General features: G+C 42.3%; 2 protein-coding genes across 2 annotated transcripts in view; both read right to left on the bottom strand.

Moving 5' to 3' along the window:
* Positions 1-876: 876 nt before the first annotated feature.
* LOC140366050 (uncharacterized) lies at positions 877-10,303 on the bottom strand. The gene is made up of 5 exons (XM_072452707.1): positions 10,201-10,303; positions 9,256-9,381; positions 8,413-8,571; positions 3,118-3,294; positions 877-2,711 (listed from the first exon to the last, which is right to left on the bottom strand). The coding sequence occupies exons 2-5, from the start codon at positions 9,359-9,361 to the stop codon at positions 2,683-2,685; spliced, it is 471 nt and encodes a 156-aa protein (XP_072308808.1). The 5' UTR covers positions 9,362-9,381; positions 10,201-10,303; the 3' UTR covers positions 877-2,682.
* Positions 10,304-12,025: 1,722 nt separating this feature from the next.
* The window catches only part of col7a1 (collagen, type VII, alpha 1), a 122,422-nt gene continuing 113,339 nt past the window's right edge, over positions 12,026-21,108 (bottom strand). Inside the window, exons 110-113 of the mRNA XM_072452705.1 lie at positions 15,497-15,574; positions 14,805-14,858; positions 13,417-13,465; positions 12,026-12,394 (exon numbers count right to left, since the gene is read on the bottom strand). Coding sequence (XP_072308806.1) covers positions 12,267-12,394; positions 13,417-13,465; positions 14,805-14,858; positions 15,497-15,574 — 309 coding nt within the window. The 3' untranslated portion in view covers positions 12,026-12,266. The remainder of the gene's footprint in view (positions 12,395-13,416; positions 13,466-14,804; positions 14,859-15,496; positions 15,575-21,108) is intronic.

Genomic DNA, 21,108 nt, shown 5'->3' with positions numbered 1-21,108 from the left:
TATGAAAAATTAATATTTCTCTGTGATGGAAAAGGAAAACATGACGGGGCCAAAACTGATGAGCACCGGCCAAATCCTAAACACAGACACTTTGTCATGGCCTTGAAATAGATTTTTACTGGGTCACAGTCTCAACCTCACACAAATCATCCCCCGTTCAGATTACAGACAGGCTCAATACACACTAGGGAACATCTCAGGGTTCATGAGAGGTCACTGCCTTCTCCTGGAATGTTCCACACTATGGCATTAGTTAGTCTCCAGGTCAAGTTACGGGTCTGATTTTCAAAACTGTCCTGGAGGAATAAAAGATCAGTTTAATGCCTCAGTCGATTCAATTCATTTTGAAACGCTTGAGAGCACAACTGGGCGAAAATCGACTAGTCAGCGATTATTTTTGGAGTTAAAAGATCATTTTTATTGCGCTATATGATTTTTGAACACATTTTTTGAATCAAACCGAAAATTAAATATGGTGAAAGAAGCCTTTTAGAGAGAATATTTAGCGATAAAGTGCAATATACGTCAGAATCTGAAATATTTATTCTTTTATGACATTTTGATGTAATAAAGCTACTGTCTGATCTAAAACGTCTTTATGTACTGATATGTGAGTCTTTATTGTCCAGATAACGATGATCATTATGACTATGATTATTTTTTACAGTCGACTTGTCACAATTAGATGATTACTTGTTAATGTTAATGCTTCCACTGAAAAAGTGACCATGCTCCTTTAGACATATTCTTCTGTCTCAGCAAGGTTCATGTGTCAGAGGTCACACACTATTCATCAGTCAAAAGCTATGAAAGCAATATGAAAATACTAAACTGTTTCCTTCTATAAATAAAATAAAAAAAAACATACCAAGTCTCTGTATTCAAACATTTCATTTATTAAAAATGCTTTTAATTGCAACAAATTAGACAAATACAATGCATTCAACCACAATTTTGAGGTTTCCATTTTCTATTGACAGTATAAAATTAGCACCATTGTCTTGCAGGTAAACATGCAGCAGTGGTTAGACACAAAAGTCCCTTAAAAATAAAACGATATGTACAAAATATTCAGAAATATCAGTGTGGATTCTTCATATACAACAGAAACGATAGTGCTGTATCCATCATGATAATGGGGTGTTTGTAATTAGAACGTGTCCCGGAGCAGTGACAGAGACAAGCCAGGAATAGAACGAATGGGACTCATTGTTTAGCACCAAGTGGAGACTTCATGATAAAAACCAATGAAATGTTGATTTGCTGAAAGACACAAGGCAATTACCGAGCAGCGGCGAGTCAGCTTACTGCATTTGCTTTTGAGGTTTGCCTGTTCAAGCTGCTTCATTTCTGGTATTAATTAATAAACTGTATCACAATTGATTATCACTTTACATTAAAAAAAACAACTTGATAATAGTAACAGGTTCATTGACTTCCTGTTTGATACTGATTCTATTGGACGAGACAAACTGGACAAAAGATGTTTAAAAGTGAATGTGTTTCATCCAAGTTTCATCCAAAGCTGCTTCACTTTCTCTTTTTCTTAACATGCACCATTTTTTTAGCTTGGTTTTAGATCATATTTTGTATTTATTATAAATTATGTATACATTCATTTTATGCTTACTATTTTATATTATTTCAGCTCTGGTGTTTAGCGTCTTAGCTTTTTCACATATTTTTAACTTTCACTTATTTTCTTCCTTTCTCACTTTTAGGAGCTCCAGTGTTTCCTCTGATGGTACTTTCCCAGCTGGTTCATCTGTACTCCGCCCAAAATTTCCCCATGTGTGGACAATAAAGGCTATCTTATCTTATATATTATTTGAATGTGCCTGTGGATTGTTTTAATGTATCGGTAAAGCACTGTGTATTAAATCTTTGCAGATAATTATAAATTGATTGATTGATTGATGAGGTTTAAGGTTTTGGTGAGTCACTGCTTTATGTTTGTCACTAAACTTAAACCAGGGTCAATTTGATCACGATTCATGCATTTTTCTATTGCCTTTAAGCAGTAAATGCGTGTCACTCACTCAGAGTCTAACTAACAGGAGAAGAGTGTGTTTGAGCAAACAAAACAGCATTAAACATAGAAATGGTGAACTACGATTAAACAATATCATAAAAAGAGCATAATATTGTCACAAGGATGGGATTTTTAACTGAAACACTCCCAGTTATTTACAGTCAGTATTATCTGTTGCTTATTATGCCTATGGAAGTACTCTAAAAGTGTCACCAGAATCACCGTTTGCAGAAACGTTCAAGCCTCTAATGGGTCAAACGCCTCCTATTAGCATACTATTGTTTCCTTTGTTTTCTTGTTTTGTTTCGCCTGAGAATGGAGCTGTAAATGGGTGACAAATTGTACCTTAGTCCCCCAGTTCTGTTCAGGGATGGATGGACCTTTTTGAATAATCGCAAGTAAATTCAAGGGGAAGCGCTGAAGCTTTGAATACAGGACGCAGCACTGGCTCATACATAAGTTTATGTTACGCATGAGCCAGTGTCACCAGCAGAGTGAGAACTGTAGCAATGCAAGTATCAAAAATCCACATGTGCCATTTTATAAAAGCAAAAACACTCTTTAGTTTCTTTAAAGTAACAATAAATAACACCATTGATTTTTGTCATATTCTATATTCAACATTCATGAGTTGGAGAAGTTGTTCTGGATCATCTTGTTCTTCTAACAGGATTTACACCTGTGTGACAAAATAGTATATAAGTTACATATTTTAGACACAAAAATATGAAAAATTGAAAGCGCCAGGTTTAAATGTCTCTATTTTGTTGACATATTAGATACGAACATAATTACAGAGAAGATATCTTATTTAGTGTTTATTACACTAAATGTTTCTGAAACTTGGTGTCAAAATTCAAAATTTTGAGTTCAAACTTGAACAAACCAAACTTAGAATCAGTTCTCAAGAAATCCTTCCATTAACATTTGTAGGTGATCTTTATGTCCCGATAGGAAGAAATAGTTACAATATAAAACCTGTCAATGCAATGAAAATGGCCCCAGGCTTTATTAGGCAGGACGGGGCAGTGTGAAATGGGGACGAAACCGGGGTACGTTTTATTAAGTTTGTGTTTTAAATGTACCTTTCCCCAGACACGCCTCCTCGCAGTCCTCCGGGTGCAGGAAGCGGTTGTCGTTTCCCTCACAGCCGCTGTAGATGAAGGGTCTGCAGGCCTGGACCCCGCTGTTGAAGTACCAGCGCAGAGTGTAGCGGACGCAGTTGCCCTCCTCCATGGGCAGAAGGCAGCGCTCCTCTGGGTCTGGGAACAAACGCCAAAGAAGCACAACTCAACAGTGTTTAGTAGCCTTCCCTTAGCCCAGAACATCTGAAATGCTCTCTTCGGGGTAAGTAATGCGTAGGACGACACAACATGACAAAAACATCTGCCTTGAATATTCCACAGCAGGGCATTAAACATATCTGTCTCCGTGAAGACACCAGGCCACGTTACAGGTCAGATCTGTGGGCCACACTCACAGTAAGAATTCATGTTTTTAAGTTGTTTTTTTGAGCAGTCGAAAAATCCTAAAAGAAACAATACACAGAGCACTTTAGCAAAAAATGTTGACAAGCTAAAAATCTATTAAAATCAAAGAATAACAGACGATCCAAAACGACTTGAGAATTATGGCTAAAACCTGGCCTTTTGAAATGACATTTATTACAATGTGGAATTTTGTTGTTGCTATAATTAAATGTTTGCAATATATTGTGTACCCAGAGTAATTTGACGACTTTTGAGTATTAAATAGTTGTTCATTATTCAGTCAATCCTCAGTCAAACTTGGAAGGAGTGGACATTCATCACAACTAATGCATTGAAAAAGCCAAGGTTAAAAAAAGTGTCTTGCTCAAGGACACAAGCGCTGTGTGCAAGATGTTACGTTCATAATGTTTTTTAATTTGATGTGATCATTTCAGAGGGAGGCCGGCGCCTGGTATGTGGACTGCCGCTTCTGTCCCAACGTCTTTGTTTTGTTAGTCGTTTCCATTGTTTTGTTTTGTTCCCGCGTCTCTGTGTTGTCTTCTGTCTACATCCCTGTTCCTTCACTTCATCGGACATTACTGCACCGTCCATCGCTCATCTCCTCCCTCACTCCTGGACTATCTACTGCCCTAGCCGCCAGCTAACAGCTGGCTTAACACCTGCGGAGGTCCGTCATGGTATCGCGGGGCCTCCCTGCCGTGCAGACAAGGTCTGGGGCAACCAACGCCACTCACTCCACCAGCTTCAACACCCGGTCCACTGCTGCTTTTTCACAACTCTCTGCCCACCAGCTTCTAGTTAACCAGCCTCTAGCCACCGCCAACATACTAACTGGATTACTCTCATCTGCTGCTACGTTCCATCTCCTCCTCGGACTATCACTCCCGCGCCTCCAGGCCACCGCTCCACCAACTTCTCGCCTACTCACCTACACCGCTGCTGACCTTCACCTCCTCAACCATAACCATCGTCTCCCAGCTGCTGCTGCCTCTGCAGCTAGCTCAGCTGGGATCCTTCGCCGGCCTCGCTACATCCACCGGGGCTCTGGTCTCTCCCATAACCAACACTCCAACGACGGTTCACCTATCCCCTCACTCTGGACTAGTTTTCGCCCCCCCGTCACCCCCACCTGCCGCACTGCCAACCTCAGCAACCTCCGCCCCCCCACCCCTGCGCCCCCATCCATCTCCGCGCCCCCATCCATCTCCCTTGCACTGCTGAACTGCCGCTCCCTCGCCAACAAATCACCTGTTATATCTGAACTGCTACTGGACAATAACATTGATCTGCTTCTCCTCTGTGAAACATGGCAACAGCCCCTGGACTTCTATGCTCTCAACCAAGCCACTCCCTCCAACTACACTTACACTGCCAAACCCCGCCTCTCCGGGCGTGGGGGAGGTCTTGCTGTTATTCATAAAAAATCTACATCCATCACTGAACTGAACCTCAACCTTCCATCCATCTCATCATTTGAATACCTCGCCTTCTCCCTCCCCAACTCTATCACCGCTATCCTGATCTATCGTCCCCCAAAGCCCCACCCCTCTTTCCTCACTGAATTGTCCGAACTCCTCACCATCGCATCCTCTCTCTCTGCCCGCCTCCTACTCACTGGTGACTTCAACATCCACATTGACTGCCCCAACGCCCCACTGACATCTGACTTCCTCTCTCTCCTGGACTGCTTCCATCTCACCCAACACATTGACTTCCCCACCCATACCAAAGGCCACACTCTGGACTTAGTCTGTTCCTCTCTCCTACCCATATCTAAGCCCCACCCCCTCCCCTTCCCACTCTCTGATCATCTCTGCATCCTTTTCTCCGCCCCCCTACCCTCGCCCCACAACCCCAAAAAACGCACCATCACCTACCGCAATATCAAGTCAGTCAACCCCCTCACGCTCTCCCAGCTCATATCCTCTGCTTTCCCCCCTGACTCCCCCCCCCCCTCTTCCCCCGACGACTATGCTGTCATGCTCAACACCACCCTCTCCGACTCCCTTGACTCCCTAGCCCCCTGGAAAACCTCCTCCGTCTCATACATCAACCCCGCCCCCTGGTACACCCCTGAACTCCGCACCATGAAGCAGACTGGCCGCCAACTCGAACGACTCCTCAAAAGAACCCGCCTCACCGTCCACGCCGAAGCTTTCAAATTACACATCTCCTCCTACCGTGACGCTCTCCAAGCCGCCAAATCTGCCCACCTCTCCACCCTCATCAACAGCTCCCACCGTAGCCCTCGCACCCTGTTCTCCACCGTCAACAAGCTGCTCCAGCCACCGGACATCACTCCACCCTCCTCCCCTGACCTCTGCAACTCTTTCCTCCTTGCCTTCAATGACAAAATTTCCAAAATCAACAGCTCCATGACTGCCGTCTCCATTAACTCCATCACCACCCCCACCCCTGCCCCCCCCCTCTCCCTGACCACCCACCCTTCCCTCCCCTCACCACCTTCTCCTCTGTTAACTCCTCTCATATCATAGACCTCATCACCGCTTCCAAAACCACCACCTGCTCTCTCGACCCCCTCCCAACGACTCTAACCAAGGCTTGCCTCCCTGCTCTCATCCCCCATCTCACCACCCTCTTCAACCAGTCTTTATCCCTCGGCCATGTTCCTTCCATCTACAAACTGGCCTCCATCACCCTCATCCTCAAAAAACCCACCCTAGACTCCGCCAACCTCTCCAACTACCGCCCCATCTCCAACCTGCCGTTCCTCTCAAAAACGCTGGAACGCATCGTCGCCGCCCAACTTCACACCCACCTCCAGTCAAACAACCTCTATGAACCCCTCCAATCTGGCTTCCGCCCACTTCACAGCACTGAAACAGCCCTGGTCAAAGTACTCAACGATCTCCTCACCTCTGCAGACTCCGGGGCCCTCAACATCCTGTTACTACTAGACCTCAGCGCAGCCTTTGATACTATAAACCATTCCATCCTCCTACAAAGGCTGCGCCAACTGGGTGTTGAGGGCTCTGCACTTGACTGGCTCACATCCTACCTCACCAACAGGCAAGAGTTCATTTCCCTCTCCGGTCACTCATCCACCCTCTCCCCAGTAACGCAGGGGTCCCCCAGGGCTCAGTCCTCGGCCCCCTCCTCTTCATCTGCTACATCTTCCCCCTTGGTCACATCCTCCGCCAACTCAACCTGGACTTTCACTGCTACGCTGACGACACCCAGATATACCTCACCACCAAATCCACCCAAAACCCTCCCCTCAGCCACATCGAAACCTGCATCTCTACAATAAAATCATGGCTCACTCTCAACTTCCTCAAACTGAACAGTGACAAAACAGAGCTCCTCCTCATTGGCACCAAATCCACTCTCAATAAAACTGGTCCCTTTTCACTCAGCATCGACACCTCGACCATCACCCCTTCTACCCTGGTAAACAATCTCGGTGTCATCATGGACCCCACCCTCTCCTTCACTCCCCATGTCAGCCACATTGTCAAGACCTCATACTTCCACCTCCGCCGCATCGCCAAAATCCGACACTGCCTCACCCTCCCCGCTGCTGAATCCCTCATCCATGCCTTCATCTCCTCCCGCCTTGACTACTGCAACTCCCTCCTCACTGGCATCTCCTCCCATTCCCTCCATAGACTCCAAATGGTCCAAAACTCCGCTGCCCGCCTCCTCACCCACACCCGGTCCCGTGATCACATCACTCCCGTTCTCCGCTCTCTCCATTGGCTCCCCATCAAGCAGCGCATCAACTTTAAAATACTCCTCCTCACCTTCAAAGCTCTTCACCACCTTGCCCCCCCCTACCTGTCTGACCTCCTCATCCCCCACCGCCCCTCCCGAGCTCTCCGATCCTCCTCCTCTCTCACCCTGACTGCACCAACATCCCGACTCAAAACTTTTGGCGACAGAGCATTCTCCCGAACAGCACCCCGACTCTGGAACTCCCTCCCCCAACCTGTCCGCCACTCTCCCTCACTCACAACATTCAAATCCCGCCTAAAAACATACCTCTTCACCCAAGCCTATGACCTCCCCTACCCCTAGCCTCCTCTACCCCATTGCCTACTCTTCTACCCCCTGTTACATCCCCATCTTTTTCTCTCTACTTCTTCTGTCTTGTTCATTTTATCTGTATATTAATGTGTTCTGTACGTGTTGTCCCCCCTGTCTGTAAATACCCCCCCCCTTTTTTATTATGTTCAGCGTCTTTGGGTCACTGAAAAGCGCTATATAAATAAAAGTTATTATTATTATTATTATTATTATTAAATCAAAGTTTTTGAATAGAATAGAATTCAGTTCACTATTTTTTGTAGCGTTACAGCTTGTTGTGGATACAGTCCATAAAGTCCTTTAAACTGACAACTACTGTGCTTTTGTGTTTGAGTAATGTGATAAAACAAACCTTATACCTGTTTTTGTTTCGGCTCATTTCAACTTAGCAAAATTCAAAAGTTTTAACCTGACAGAAATGGGCTTTTGGGGCGATGTGCTCCCTCATTTAGCAGAACAAAAGGAAACAAGGCATGTTATGGAGTCAGCAATTACATTAACAAATCATTTGTTTTTGAGGGATCCACTGAAAAAAGCTAAAATATTAAACTAAAATAAGTAAATTTATGTGTTTATAATTAGAATAAATATATATAAAATTGTGTGTAATTGATCAATATTCAATCAAACTCTAAATTCCGTGGTCAACACCTTTGCATTTTGTATTTAAAGGAACATTTTGCAGTAGAATTAGCTGCTTACCACCACCAAATTAAACTTGTTGAAATGTAATCACGTGAACCCAAGTCTAACCCTCCCAGAAGTGGGTCAAATCAAAGCCGAGGCACTGACATGGCAGAGACGGGTGAGATGGACAGCTTCTTTATTAGAACAATCTTTTACCTTTCCCTTTGGCCATGCGCTTGCCCCTGACAGGTTTGGGCTTGTTTCTTTTCACCGGAGCGTCCGACCTCTCAGTCTTCACCTCCTTCTGAGCAACAGCCAGGCTCAGCTCAGGCGATTTGTCCATCTTTTTATCTGACACCTCTTTGACAGCAGCATCTGCCAATCACACAAGCATTGGAACCATTTCATGTAATAATGTCACATTAGTAAAATAAGAATACAAATTCAAAATGTGATACAATTGTCACTTCAATATGTAATAAAAACTGAATTTTCAATAATTATATTAATATGTAATAACCTTGATTAAATTAAATTATTATTATAGATTTTTTTCCCCAATGAAGTAATAAAAAAGAATAGTAACAGGAAAAAAAGGCTTATAATTTACTGAAGTACAAATAAACAGCATGAAAATAGGATGGTGATAGCAAGGTATAACTATTTTAAGATTATTTTTAAGGAAATACCAACAATTTAAAGATTTACAATCTTCACACTGGGTTAGGAGTTAGGAATATACTCTGCCACTGAGCCACTGATCATAATTCTGATTTGTAATAATTAGCCCTTCTTTGGGCAACTGAAGAGGGGCTCCGACCCAAAACGTCCCATGTGGTGTCATTATTGAAAATAAAACAGGGAGCTCCAGAGGACTGTTATGTGTCAAAGGAAATAGACCCTTTAACTTTGAGGAAGACTTTTAGAGTGAAAGACTCTAAAAGTCTTTAAAGACCCTGGCAGTAGGCGGCTGGTGGGTGGGTGCATGTGTGGGAAGGTGGCACTTTCTGTACAGAGCCCTGACTGTTTAAAAGTGCATTGCCTCAGCGGGACCCGTACCCTCCGTCCCGTTGGCAGATGGGCTGAAGTAGAGCATCTCGTCCATGGGGTCGTCGTACGCCTCGATGGAGTAAATGTGCTCGTAGTCCGGATCGTTTGTGTTCATCACCACTCGCAGCTCACGGCCTTTCGGGACAAATGAATAAAACACTAATTCACATTTTGCCCTTTTGTCGGCCAGTGTGTGCCTCACCTGCTCGATCTCACTAGACACATGACAAAATCGCAGGAATTTATTGATTGATAATTAATAACCTGCTTTAACAAAAGCCTAACTACATTAAATAAGTTCACCATTGAGTGGAACAGTATTTTTTGTCTCTGTATGCAAGTGACCAATTTATTTAGAACTACCAAATATATTATTACATTTACTGCTGTACCTGATTGTACCTGTCTCTTAGCACATGTATTCTCTTAATGCATTCCCAATTATTCGTAGCGCTTTTCACAACTATCGCTATAATTAGATGCAAAGATCAATTTTACGGCAACTTTAAACAACTTAAATGTCACAATCTTTTTTGCTTGGACAAGTGTAAAGTAAATCTGTAAATCAACCCTGTAAAATCAGTTTGCCCCGGGGTACTACCAAACAGCATCAGATATGACATTATTGATGCAAACTGAAATCGATCTTTCAGTTGCACTTGTACTTGTACTTTGAAACGCTGTACATTTACTCCTACTTGTGTGATTATTTTGATTATTTGAGAGCGTAATGTACTCGTAATGTTTTGGTCACTCTTCACACTGTAATTGCCGTTTCGACCCTCATCCAAGAGTCATTCTCAATCTGTACCAAACCAAACCAAAACTGGAGCCCTTTGTTTTCCTCATTGGAAAACCACCAAATCAAAAAAGACTCCAAGTGAATTACCTCCCGTGTTTGAGACAAGCAGCCAAACAAACCAAACCGAGCCCTGGAGCCTTCGAACCACTCACCCTCCTCCCCCCGATGGGCCGCCTGCTGCTCTGGGACAGGCCGAGATCGGACCGGGCCGGAACCTGGAACAACCGGTTTGAACAAGACGAGAGGCGAGACGAGAGAAAGAGCAGAAAATGAGAGGAGAGAGAGGAACATACTGTCGACAAATCAGTCCAGTTAGTAACGTGGTTCCCAAAGTGTCACAGAAGATCCCCAGATGCAATATACACTGACCAGGCAAAGCATTATGAGCGCTGGGAAACTCATAATGTTATTGGTTATTATGAGCACCTGCATAACATGTGACCCGATATTAAGCAACAGTCAAGCTTTATTAATCATTACGAGACCTTAATATAGGCATTTATCTTAAAGTAACGCATGTGTTTGCATCTATACAAATGGATTAATAGCACGTTTTTGGAAACTCAAAGACACTTTACATTGCATTATTCATCCAGTCCACACCTGGTGATACTAAGCTTTTCACGTAGTCACAGCTGCCCCGGGGTAGACTGACTCAGGAGTCTAGTCAGTGATTGGTTTTTTGATTAGTCGACAAGTCAAAGTACAATTTCTATTGCACAATGAGACTTTTTAAATACATAAAGTTGAAATATGGTGACTAAAGGATTCTAGCTGTGCATCAATTGTTTTTGACATTTTGATTTAATAGTGCCATTGTCTTTGTACACATTTATTTTGTTAAAGCTTTAAGATGAGGTTCCTGATTATTTATGCAGTATTAATAAGCTAAGTTATTTGTTTAGAAGCACTTATGAGGCTTTTACAAGCATTTACCACTTGGCGATTGATAATAGTATTAATAAGCGTTTTAGAGTCTGTGTACTCCACATACTTCATTCATTATAATGCATCACTACCTTCTTCAGTCCTTTGAGCTTCAGTTGTTCATCAGTTTGATAAATCTGCTCCAACCCAACATGACCAATACCAATACTAGTCATAATGCAAAGATTGGAAGGTTTTAAATTATGCATAAGTTTCTGTCAATAATCATCTTTTCAATAACAAGTCCCGCCCACTTGCCAGAGAGCCGTAGTTTTGACCAGTCAGAGGCAGAGACAGACTCAGCCTTCATTAACCTTTGAGATGTAATGCATTCATTAAACATGAGGCTTCTCCTGTCAGTGTCGCTGGATATTTATCTCCACGCTGCTTCATCACGCGCGTTAGGATTCTGACAGTGTAATGACACAGTACAAATTGCAGATGATTTGATTATTATAAAATACAAGCCGTTTAATTTAGCAAAAACATTTCCAGAAACTCAACACAGTGAATTTCAAACTAACCTTCCAACTATCCTGCATTACCTAGTCCTCCATTATTATCCAGGCTTGGGACCGGCAAAGACAGTTAACTGGATTGCAAATTGCGGCAAGAAGAAGTGGGATTGAGACTTACAAAAATGATTATATTTTGCATTATCTTGATGATACTCATTTTCACAATGCATACAGAATGTGCTAAAATGTGCCTCTGAATGTCTTGGTTGAAGTTACGTATTTTCGTTTAAATAAATTCAATATCAACATACACAAACCGAGCTGCTTCTTATTTTAAAAAGTGTTGCGAATGCAGGTTATCTGGCAGGTTTTTGTCAGTCAGCCCCAGGGCTGCAAGATAAACTTGCCATTACTGAATGTAGGAAGTGAATGAATAATGGCCCAAGGTATCATTATAATCATTAAAACTGCACCAAATCAATTTAATATTTACAATGCAGTTACAACAAATGATTTAATAGTTTAAAATGCTCATTATTCTATTCACTTTGTTCTGAAAGTGAAAGTTGTGTGTTTGGAAGCCAGTTATTACATGATACTTGCAACATGGCTTACTTATTGAGAGGTCAATTGTGTAATCTTGGGGCTTAAACTTCTAAATGATATACTGTGCTTTAACTTTATTGTATTGTCTACTTGAATTGTGCAAAAATATCACGAACGGTGAATTCCTTGTAATGAGCCTTATTTGACGTCTGGAGTGAGGATTGCGCTCCGTACGTTCAGCCATGCATTCAGATAATGTCACTTGGGAGGCAATCACGCTCGCGTTTTCAAATGTTCTGACTATTAGCCTGATTGCTCCTCTGGCTCGTTCGCATAAGAAGCATATGTGGAGTAGTGTGAGTCATGCAACGTCTGTCCCAGTGAAATGTGCCGGAGACAAACTCACCTCCACACGCTGAGAGGGGCCAGATGGACCGGAAGGAGACACAAAGGGGACAACGTCAGTCAGTGAAAGAAATGTGTGGATAATACCTTGTAGAGCAGAGATTCTTCCACTTGAATACAGATACATGGTCAAATGATAGAGCTACTTAATAGGTTTGAGAGCTTCACTAATCGATAAACAGAGCATGTCTTTAGTCAGCCAAGAATATCTTTAATCAACTACAGCTCCACAACACACACGGAGGCCAGAAAGACACACAGACGATAATAAGTCTACTTCTTGGCCAGCGTTTTGTTGTTGGTGCGTTTCAGTGTTCAAGAAACAGTCCACGCTGCCAGGATGACGGCACTTTAATCTGAAATTTCATCAACTCAATGAACATGAGCATAGATATGGGGTCTGGGGGAAACCTCGACAATACTGATCTAATTACTAAAATGTGAATATGCCCAGCAATTCAGAGAAAAGAAAAACTGCAGTAGTATTTATGTAAGTATGTTCACAAAGTCAAAGCAAAGCCTTCTGTCTTCTACCCTCTTTCGGTGAGACAAGGTCAAGATCACATTGAAAATAGAACAACAAATGTTTTCTGGAAGGAAAATGCAGTGGTATTTGAATATAAATGTTCTTAAGGATTCATTTCACATACTTTAGAATGTTGTTTTTTGACTCCTTAAAACAAGAAAACATAATTGCAATAATTGACAATAGACAGATTTATTTGCCTAGTACCCAAGTTATGGTCAGCACTAGATCATACACTCATAACTCACGGAAGTGATGAATTCGGTGCTGACCCCCGAGTTATGAGGTACTCGGAGAGTTAGGCAAAGCTCAGAACTGAGACAAAAAGTCTAAGTGGTTTTAAAGGATGATGTGCTGACTGTGTCTGCAGCAGCATTGAGACTGACTGAAAGGTTATCTGTGCTGATGTTAGTGATGGCTGCTTCACTTTAATACGTTGTCATTCTATCTGGAGTTCATTTCTGGGATATTTCAGTCAAAGATGGTAAACACGAACTCCGGCTCACCACAGTGCTGGTTCATCTCAGTGCGGACGTACTCTAGGATCTCATCCTCCTGGACACACAATGTCACACATTCTTATACAGACTGTCCTCACGGAGGCACAGGCAGGCCAAAGACTACATTTCATCAAATACAAGTAAACATCACTCTTTTCCACTCACATCAACTAACATTTGTCTTCAATTAAAAAGGGTGATGGGTAATATCCAACTAGCACTTGCTGTTAGCAAGAAAATAATTACAAATTGTAAGAAAAGTGGATGTGAGGGTTGAAGTGTAGTTGTTTTTTCATTATGTATTATAGAGGTATTATCAACGGAGGACCCTGAAGGCCACGTTAAACGGAGTAAAGCTTTAATCAAGAGTCATAAAAAAATATGTTATACATAAATTAACAAATGCTTTTTATTAAAAGATGATTTACAACATTAATTGGTAAATGCTTTTATTAAAGCAACTTTTAAAACATAATTTGGTAAATATTTTCATAAAAGGTTTTATAACAACATTTGTAAAATAATTGAACAAATGTTTTTAGTAAAAGAGCTTTTAAAAGTAGATTTAGAAAAAGTATGATTTAATGCATTTACAGTTAGCATTAGCTTCTCCGATTAGCTTTACTGTGGCGCTCCGGGTCCTCCTGCTAATGTAAAGATTGGTTAGAGCAACTTGGAAACCAACTTGGAAACTTGAAAACGCCTTTCTAATTCCATTTTATGATTTCCTCCTATGAAGTTTTTACAAATCCATTTAATAAATTTTGTTTTAATAAAGGTTTTGTCAATTCATTAAATTGTATTGTTAAAGCTGCTTTCATAAAAGTTTTGTTTGTTTCTTTGTTTTTCAAAGAGTATTTGCAAATAAATGTATTAAATAATATTTTCTTATAAAGCATTTGTTATTTTATTTCATACATATTGTTTTAAAGAGTCTTTTAATAAAAGCTTTATCTCAGTGTCCTCCATAATGATCATTGGAACAAAAGTTGAGTGCTACAATAGAATAACATCGCAAATAAAGTTAATTCTGAATAAGAAAATATATGTATTTTTAAATTAGAGAATCTTAAATTTATCTGGATTTTAGCTGTGCAAACAGTAATGAAAGACAGTGTATAGAAATGAGTGCTGTCTCACCACAAACATTAGGAATTGGCTTGATTCTCTCTACACATTTCTTTATTTTTCCATATGGTCTTATTCTAGTTCTGATGAAGCTCCAGATCATTCTCAAACTATTCAGCAAAGGTCAAATTTTCTTTTGTATCAATACTTGTTTGAATGTTTGAGTTTGAGTATTGATTAGTAGATAATAGAAGCGCATTATAAACGTGAGTAAAGTGTGCTCAGATTGTCCACAGTGCGCCCGCAGGTGAGGAGGCGGTACTGACCGTCATGCCTGGCTCTCCTCTGTCTCCCTTCGCTCCATCTGGCCCCAGCTCCCCCTGAAAAAACACGGACAGGTTTGAGTTTACACAGAACCCACTGAGAGGCCCCCACTGTGGACTAATTTATTAAACCCAGGGCAAAGCAGCGTTTGACCTCCAAAAGATAAAAAGGATGTCAAATAAGAACATGGGGTTGATGCATGCTGCTTCACGGTCAATAGACCGTCAATGGAGGGGCCAACATTGACAAAAATGTGTGTCCATAATGATAGTCATACAAGACTGTGAGAGAGTGAAAGAAATCAACAATTAACCACAGGAGTGAAGAAATATCTAATTATTCCTGTATTTGTTTTATATTTATTCTCAGTCCATCAACGTGTTAAGATTTATTATATTATTATAGACGATACAATCAACATTCTATTTTAAGTCTAAGTCTAAAACAACAGTTTCAATATTATCTCTTATCTCTATTATCTTTTGCAGTAGTGGTGCAGTGGGTTGAGCCTTCACCCATCAACCAAAGAGTGGCTGATTTGAACCTTGCTTAAATGCACAGATATAAAAGTGAAGAGTCTATAGTTTTGGTTACTTAAGTCATTAATATTGAGGAAGATTAAACAAAAAGGAAGAAAGAAAATTATTGTCGGATTAAAATAGAACAAAATACATATTAGTAAAGTCATACTAACTGTCTCGCCACGTTCCCCTGGGATTCCTGGGATTCCTCGTGGTCCGACCATGGCAGGACCTATGGGACCTCTCTCCCCCTGAACGGGACACAAAATGCAGCAGAAAGATTACTAACAGGAACTAAAAGAAGAGAGCACACTACGCCGGTGCTCGAGTCTCTTCACTGGCTCCTGTCGAGTTTAGAATCAAATTTAAAATCCTCCTCCTGACTTACAAAGCCATAAATGACATGGTCCCATTCTACCTCAAATATACTATAGAACCATATCATCCAAACAGAGCTCTTCGCTCTCAATATGGTGGACTTCTGGTGGTCCCAAGAGTCTCTAAAAGCACAGTAGGAGGTAGAGCGTTTACCAAGCTCCTGTGTCATGGAATCAGCTCCTGTCCATGTTAAAGAGGCCGACACAGTCTCTTCATTTAAGACCAGACTTAAAATGTTCCTCTTTGAAATTGCTTATGGTCAGGCCAGTTAGGAACAGAAATGTAAACCTACAGTTTCAGCTACGCTGCCCTAGGAGCAACTATGCTGGGGGAAGTATACAGCTTGAGCACTATCCTCTGCTTCTGACTACTTATTCTATCAAACAATATTTTATATTTAATTTCACTTGCAATCCTGTTCATTGCTTTACTTCTCCCACTTCCCGCGGGGGGCGGAACAAGCACATTGATGACCTGTGGACCCAGATGCTCCTCGACTCCCTGGAGAAACGGTCTTTTCTCCATATGAAAGGTTCTTCATCTGCCTGGAAGAACTGGTTCTCCTCCTGAGTGGGCACAGCTCCACTGTCTATCTCGCGTCCGCCTTTTTCCAAAGAGGTTTGATAGTTTTTCCTGGCCGAAAAGGAGGGTCTAAGGACAGGGGACCCTGGGACATTATCAAATCCCTTTGAACATTGTTTGTCTGTTTTCACTGCAGCCCCTCGAGGCAACTGCTGTTGGTTGATTTTGGGCTTTACAATAATACATTCAATTGAATTGAACATAGTCCAGATCCTTGAAACTAATTTGGTTTACAATAATTTCTAAAACAGCAACACATACCGTGAGGAAAGTATTTGAATATGCTGTGAGTTCTCCTACTTATAAATTATGGAGGGGTCTGAAATCACATTGTATGATTTTTGAATTGTTGATTTGTATGTAAAAGTATTTGAATTCCAGCCATTTAATTTTATCAATTTTATATAAAGGTAAAACCCAATGAGAAAAGTTCTCACACACAAAATAAACAACAAACAAACAAACAAACAAACAAACAAACACAGCATATCACAAATAAACATTCAATAAAATTAACCAATACATAAAAACACATTTAAACATTCAATAGGAGATAAAATCATATAAAACAAGTGCACTAAGGGTCCTTGACCAATGCTTTAAAATCGTTAAAAGGAATGATGATTCAATTTTAAAAGTCTCTGTGTTTTGTTCCACAGGAGAAAAGTTGTTGTAAAAATGTCCTAAGACCTCAAACAGTGAATACTTGAACTGATGTGCAATCAATTTGATAAATAATCAAGGAAAATGCAAACTAGAGCCTTAGACACAAACAAAAGGCAGTGCTGTTCTTTTTGCATCCAATGTTGCCATTCCACTTTAGAACATCATTTACAGTGGTGAGTTCTGTATCCTTCTCCTGTAATGAACCTTAGAGCTGTACCTTAGAGCTGCACCTTAGAGCTGCACCTTAGAGCTGCACCTTAGAGCTGAACCTTAGAGCTGAACCTTAGAGCTGAACCTTAGCGCTGAACCTTAGGGCTGAACCTTAGAGCTGCACCTTAGGGCTGAACCTTAGAGCTGAACCTTAGGGCTGAACCTTAAAGATGCACCTTAGAGCTGAACCTTAGAGCTGAACCTTAGAGCTGAACCTTAGGGCTGAACCTTAGAGCTGAACCTTAGAGCTGAACCTTAGAGCTGAACCTTAGAGCTGCACCTTAGAGCTGCACCTTAGAGCTGAACCTTAGAGCTGAAGCTTAGAGCTGAACCTTAGGGCTGAACCTTAGAGCTGAACCTTAGGGCTGAACCTTAGAACTGAACCTTAGAGCTGCACATTAGAGCTGCACCTTAGAGCTGCACCTTAAAGCTGAACCTTAGAGCTGAACCTTAGAGCTGAACCTTAGGGCTGAACCTTAGGGCTGAGCCTTAGAGCTGAACCTTAGGGCTGAACCTTAGAGCTGCACCTTAGAGCTGCACCATAGAGCTGCACCATATAGCTGAACCTTAGAGCTGAACCTTAGAGCTGAACCTTAGAGCTGCACCTCAGAGCTGAACCTTAGAGCTGAACCTTAGAGCTGCACCTTAGAGCTGCACCATAGAGCTGCACCTTAGGGCTGAACCTTAGAGCTGAACCTTAGAGCTGCACCTTAGAGCTGCACCATAGAGCTGAACCTTAGAGCTGAACCTTAGAGCTGAACTTAGGGCTGAACCTTAGGACTGAACCTTAGGACTGAACCTTAGAGCTGCACCTTAGAGCTGCACCTTAGAGCTGCACCATAGAGCTGAACCTTAGGGCTGAACCTTAGAGCTGAACCTTAGGGCTGAACCTTAGAGATGCACCTTAGAGCTGAACCTTAGGGCTGAACCTTAGGGCTGAACCTTAGGGCTGAACCCTCGAGCTGCACCTTAGAGCTGCACCTTAAAGCTGAACCTTAGAGCTGAACCTTAGAGCTGAACCTTAGAGCTGAACCTTAGAGCTGAACCTTAGGGCTGAACCTTAGAGCTGAACCTTAGGGCTGAACCTTAGAGCTGCACCTTAGAGCTGAACCTTAGAGCTGAACCATAGAGCTAAACCATAGAGCTGAACCTTAGAGCTGCACCTTAGAGCTGCACCTTAGAGCTGCACCTTAGAGCTGAACCTTAGAGCTGAACCTTAGAGCTGAACCTTAGGGCTGAACCTTAGAGCTGGACCTTAGGGCTGAACCTTAGAGCTGCACCTTAGAGCTGAACCTTAGAGCTGAACCATAGAGCTGAACAATAGAGCTGAACCTTAGGGCTGAACCTTAGAGCTGCACCTTAGAGCTGCACCTTAGAGCTGAACCTTAGAGCTGCACCTTAGAGCTGCACCATAGAGCTGAACCTTAGGGCTGAACCTTAGGGCTGAACCTTAGAGCTGCACCTTAGAGCTGCACCTTAGAGCTGCACCTTAGAGCTGCACCTTAGAGCTGAACCTTAGAGCTGCACCTTAGAGCTGAACCTTAGGGCTGAACCTTAGGGCTGAACCTTAGGGCTGAACCTTAGAGCTGCACCTTAGGGCTGCACCTTAAAGCTGAACCTTAGAGCTGAACCTTAGAGCTGAACCTTAGGGCTGAACCATAGAGCTGAACCATAGAGCTGAACCTTAGAGCTGCACCTTAGAGCTGAACCTTAGGGCTGAACCTTAGAGATGCACCTTAGGGCTGAACCTTAGGGCTGAACCTTAGGGCTGAACCTTAGGGCTGTACCTTAGAGCTGCACCTTAGAGCTGCACCTTAAAGCTGAACCTTAGAGCTGAACCTTAGAGCTGAACCTTAGGGCTGAACCTTAGGGCTGAGCCTTAGAGCTGAACCTTAGAGCTGAACCTTAGAGCTGAACCTTAGAGCTGAACCTTAGAGCTGCACCTTAGAGCTGCACCTTAGAGCTGAACCTTAGGGCTGAACCTTAGGGCTGAACCTTAGAGCTGAACCTTAGAGCTGCACCTTAGAGCTGCACCTTAGAGCTGCACCTTAGAGCTGCACCTTAGGGCTGAACCTTAGAGCTGCACCTTAGAGCTGCACCTTAGAGCTGCACCATAGAGCTGCACCTTAGAGCTGAACCTTAGAGCTGCACCTTAGAGCTGCACCATAGAGCTGAACCTTAGAGCTGAACCTTAGAGCTGCACCTTAGAGCTGCACCTTAGAGCTGCACCTTAGAGCTGAACCTTAGAGCTGCACCTTAGAGCTGCACCTTAGAGCTGCACCATAGAGCTGAACCTTAGAGCTGCACCTTAGAGCTGAACCTTAGAGCTGCACCTTAGAGCTGCACCTTAGAGCTGCACCATAGAGCTGAACCTTAGAGCTGAACCTTAGAGCTGAATGATAAACTGAGTTCAGAGGTTTTAACACTGTTGTAGATTGCATATATATAATATCACCATAATCTAGAACTGAGAGAAATGTCGCCTGGATTAACTGTTTTCTACAATCAGCAATAATTCTGGCTCTCAAAGACCTATTAGTCTACCTTTGAAAAGTCCACCTCCACTCTACTTATTAACCTAAATTAGTAGAATCAGTTTGAGCTCATTAGCTGCATAAAGACATCTGTCCACCCCACAATCAGTCAGACTCCAACTACTACCATGGGCAAGGCCAAAGATCTCCACAAGGCTGGAAAGGACTACGGGCAATATGCAATATTCAACGCCCAAAATCAGCTTTATTTCTTGAGAGGCGACAACAGTGGGAGCAATTGTTTGAAAATGGAAGAGGCTAAAATGGAAAATGGAAATGGAAGAGGCTATTTGGGCAACAACCTCCTTCCCTCAGTGAGAGCATTGAAGACGTGTTGTGGCTGGGTCTTCCAACATGGCAACGACTCGAAGCACAAAGCCAGGAGAACCAAGGAGTGAGAAGCAGATCAATGTTCTGGAGTGACTAGCCAGACTCCAGACCTAAATCCAATAGAAATGTTTTAGATGGAACTGAAACTCCGTGTTGCTCAGCAACAGCCCCAAATCTAGAGAAGATCTGTGTGGAGGAGTGGGCCAAAGTCCCTGCTGCAGTGTGTGCAAACCTGGTCAAGAACTACACGGAAATTTTGACCCCTCTAATTGTAAAGAAAGGTATATTGAAAGGTGTTCAAATACTTATTTGCAGCAATAACATACAAATAAATTATTTAAACATCAGATGATTCCTGGATTTTTATAAATTAATTTCTTAATTTTTCAGTGGGAGACCTTGCAAAATCGCAGGGTGTTCAAATGTTTACTTTCCGCATTGAATATGGGTCAATATCTTTCCATCTCTCGTTCAAAGTCTTTTGTTCACAACATATTACAATAAGCACAAATTATCAAATGTGCTTTGTGTGGGTCATTGCAGCATATTCTTGGCTTTATGCATAGCTTAAAGCAGTGTTTTAGGCTGTTTTAATTGGTAAGCTGTAAGTAAAGGGAAATTATGGCTCTGGTTAAGAATCAGAATAGGTCAAACAAAATTCAAAAACGTAGCAACTTGTCTTGGTGGTTCAATGGAACACAAAACAATAAAACAACGAACAATGAACAAGTCATAACAACAAGCTATCAGGCCAAAAAAAATAATATAATAAAAATTAAAAATAGGGTTAATATGTACACAAATTTACAGTTGTACAGTTGTACAGATGGTGGTGGTGTCAAGAAAGCGGAGGGAGTCCACAGTGGAGATGGGGAGAGTCTGTGATAGTGAGGGGGGGCTGGGGGGGCTGTGACTTTCCTGAAGTCCACGATCATCTCCACTGTCTTCTGGGTGTTGAGCTTCAGGTTGTTCCCGCTGCACCAGGACACCAGCCGGTCCACCTCACTCCTGTAGACAGACTCATCCCCGTCCGAGATGAGCTTGATGAGGGTGGTGTTGTCCGCAAACTTAATTAGCTTTACGGA

Source organism: Eucyclogobius newberryi, unplaced genomic scaffold (genome assembly GCF_026437365.1).
Source record: "Eucyclogobius newberryi isolate DKJ021-1_F unplaced genomic scaffold, fEucNew1.0.hap1 SCAF_19, whole genome shotgun sequence".
NCBI lineage: Eukaryota > Metazoa > Chordata > Actinopteri > Gobiiformes > Gobiidae > Eucyclogobius > Eucyclogobius newberryi.
This window is presented reverse-complemented; position numbering and strand designations above follow the sequence as displayed.

Bases quoted from the DNA above. Each gene is read 5' to 3' on its own strand.
- LOC140366050 (XM_072452707.1), bottom strand. From the start codon at position 9,361: ATGAACACAAACGATCCGGACTACGAGCACATTTACTCCATCGAGGCG. The intron at 3,295-8,412 runs GTAAAAGATTGT...GTTTGTTCCCAG, and splicing joins GCGCATGGCCAAAGGGAAAG to ACCCAGAGGAGCGCTGCCTT. The intron at 2,712-3,117 runs GTACATTTAAAA...TTTGTCACACAG, and splicing joins GGAGGCGTGTCTGGGGAAAG to GTGTAAATCCTGTTAGAAGA.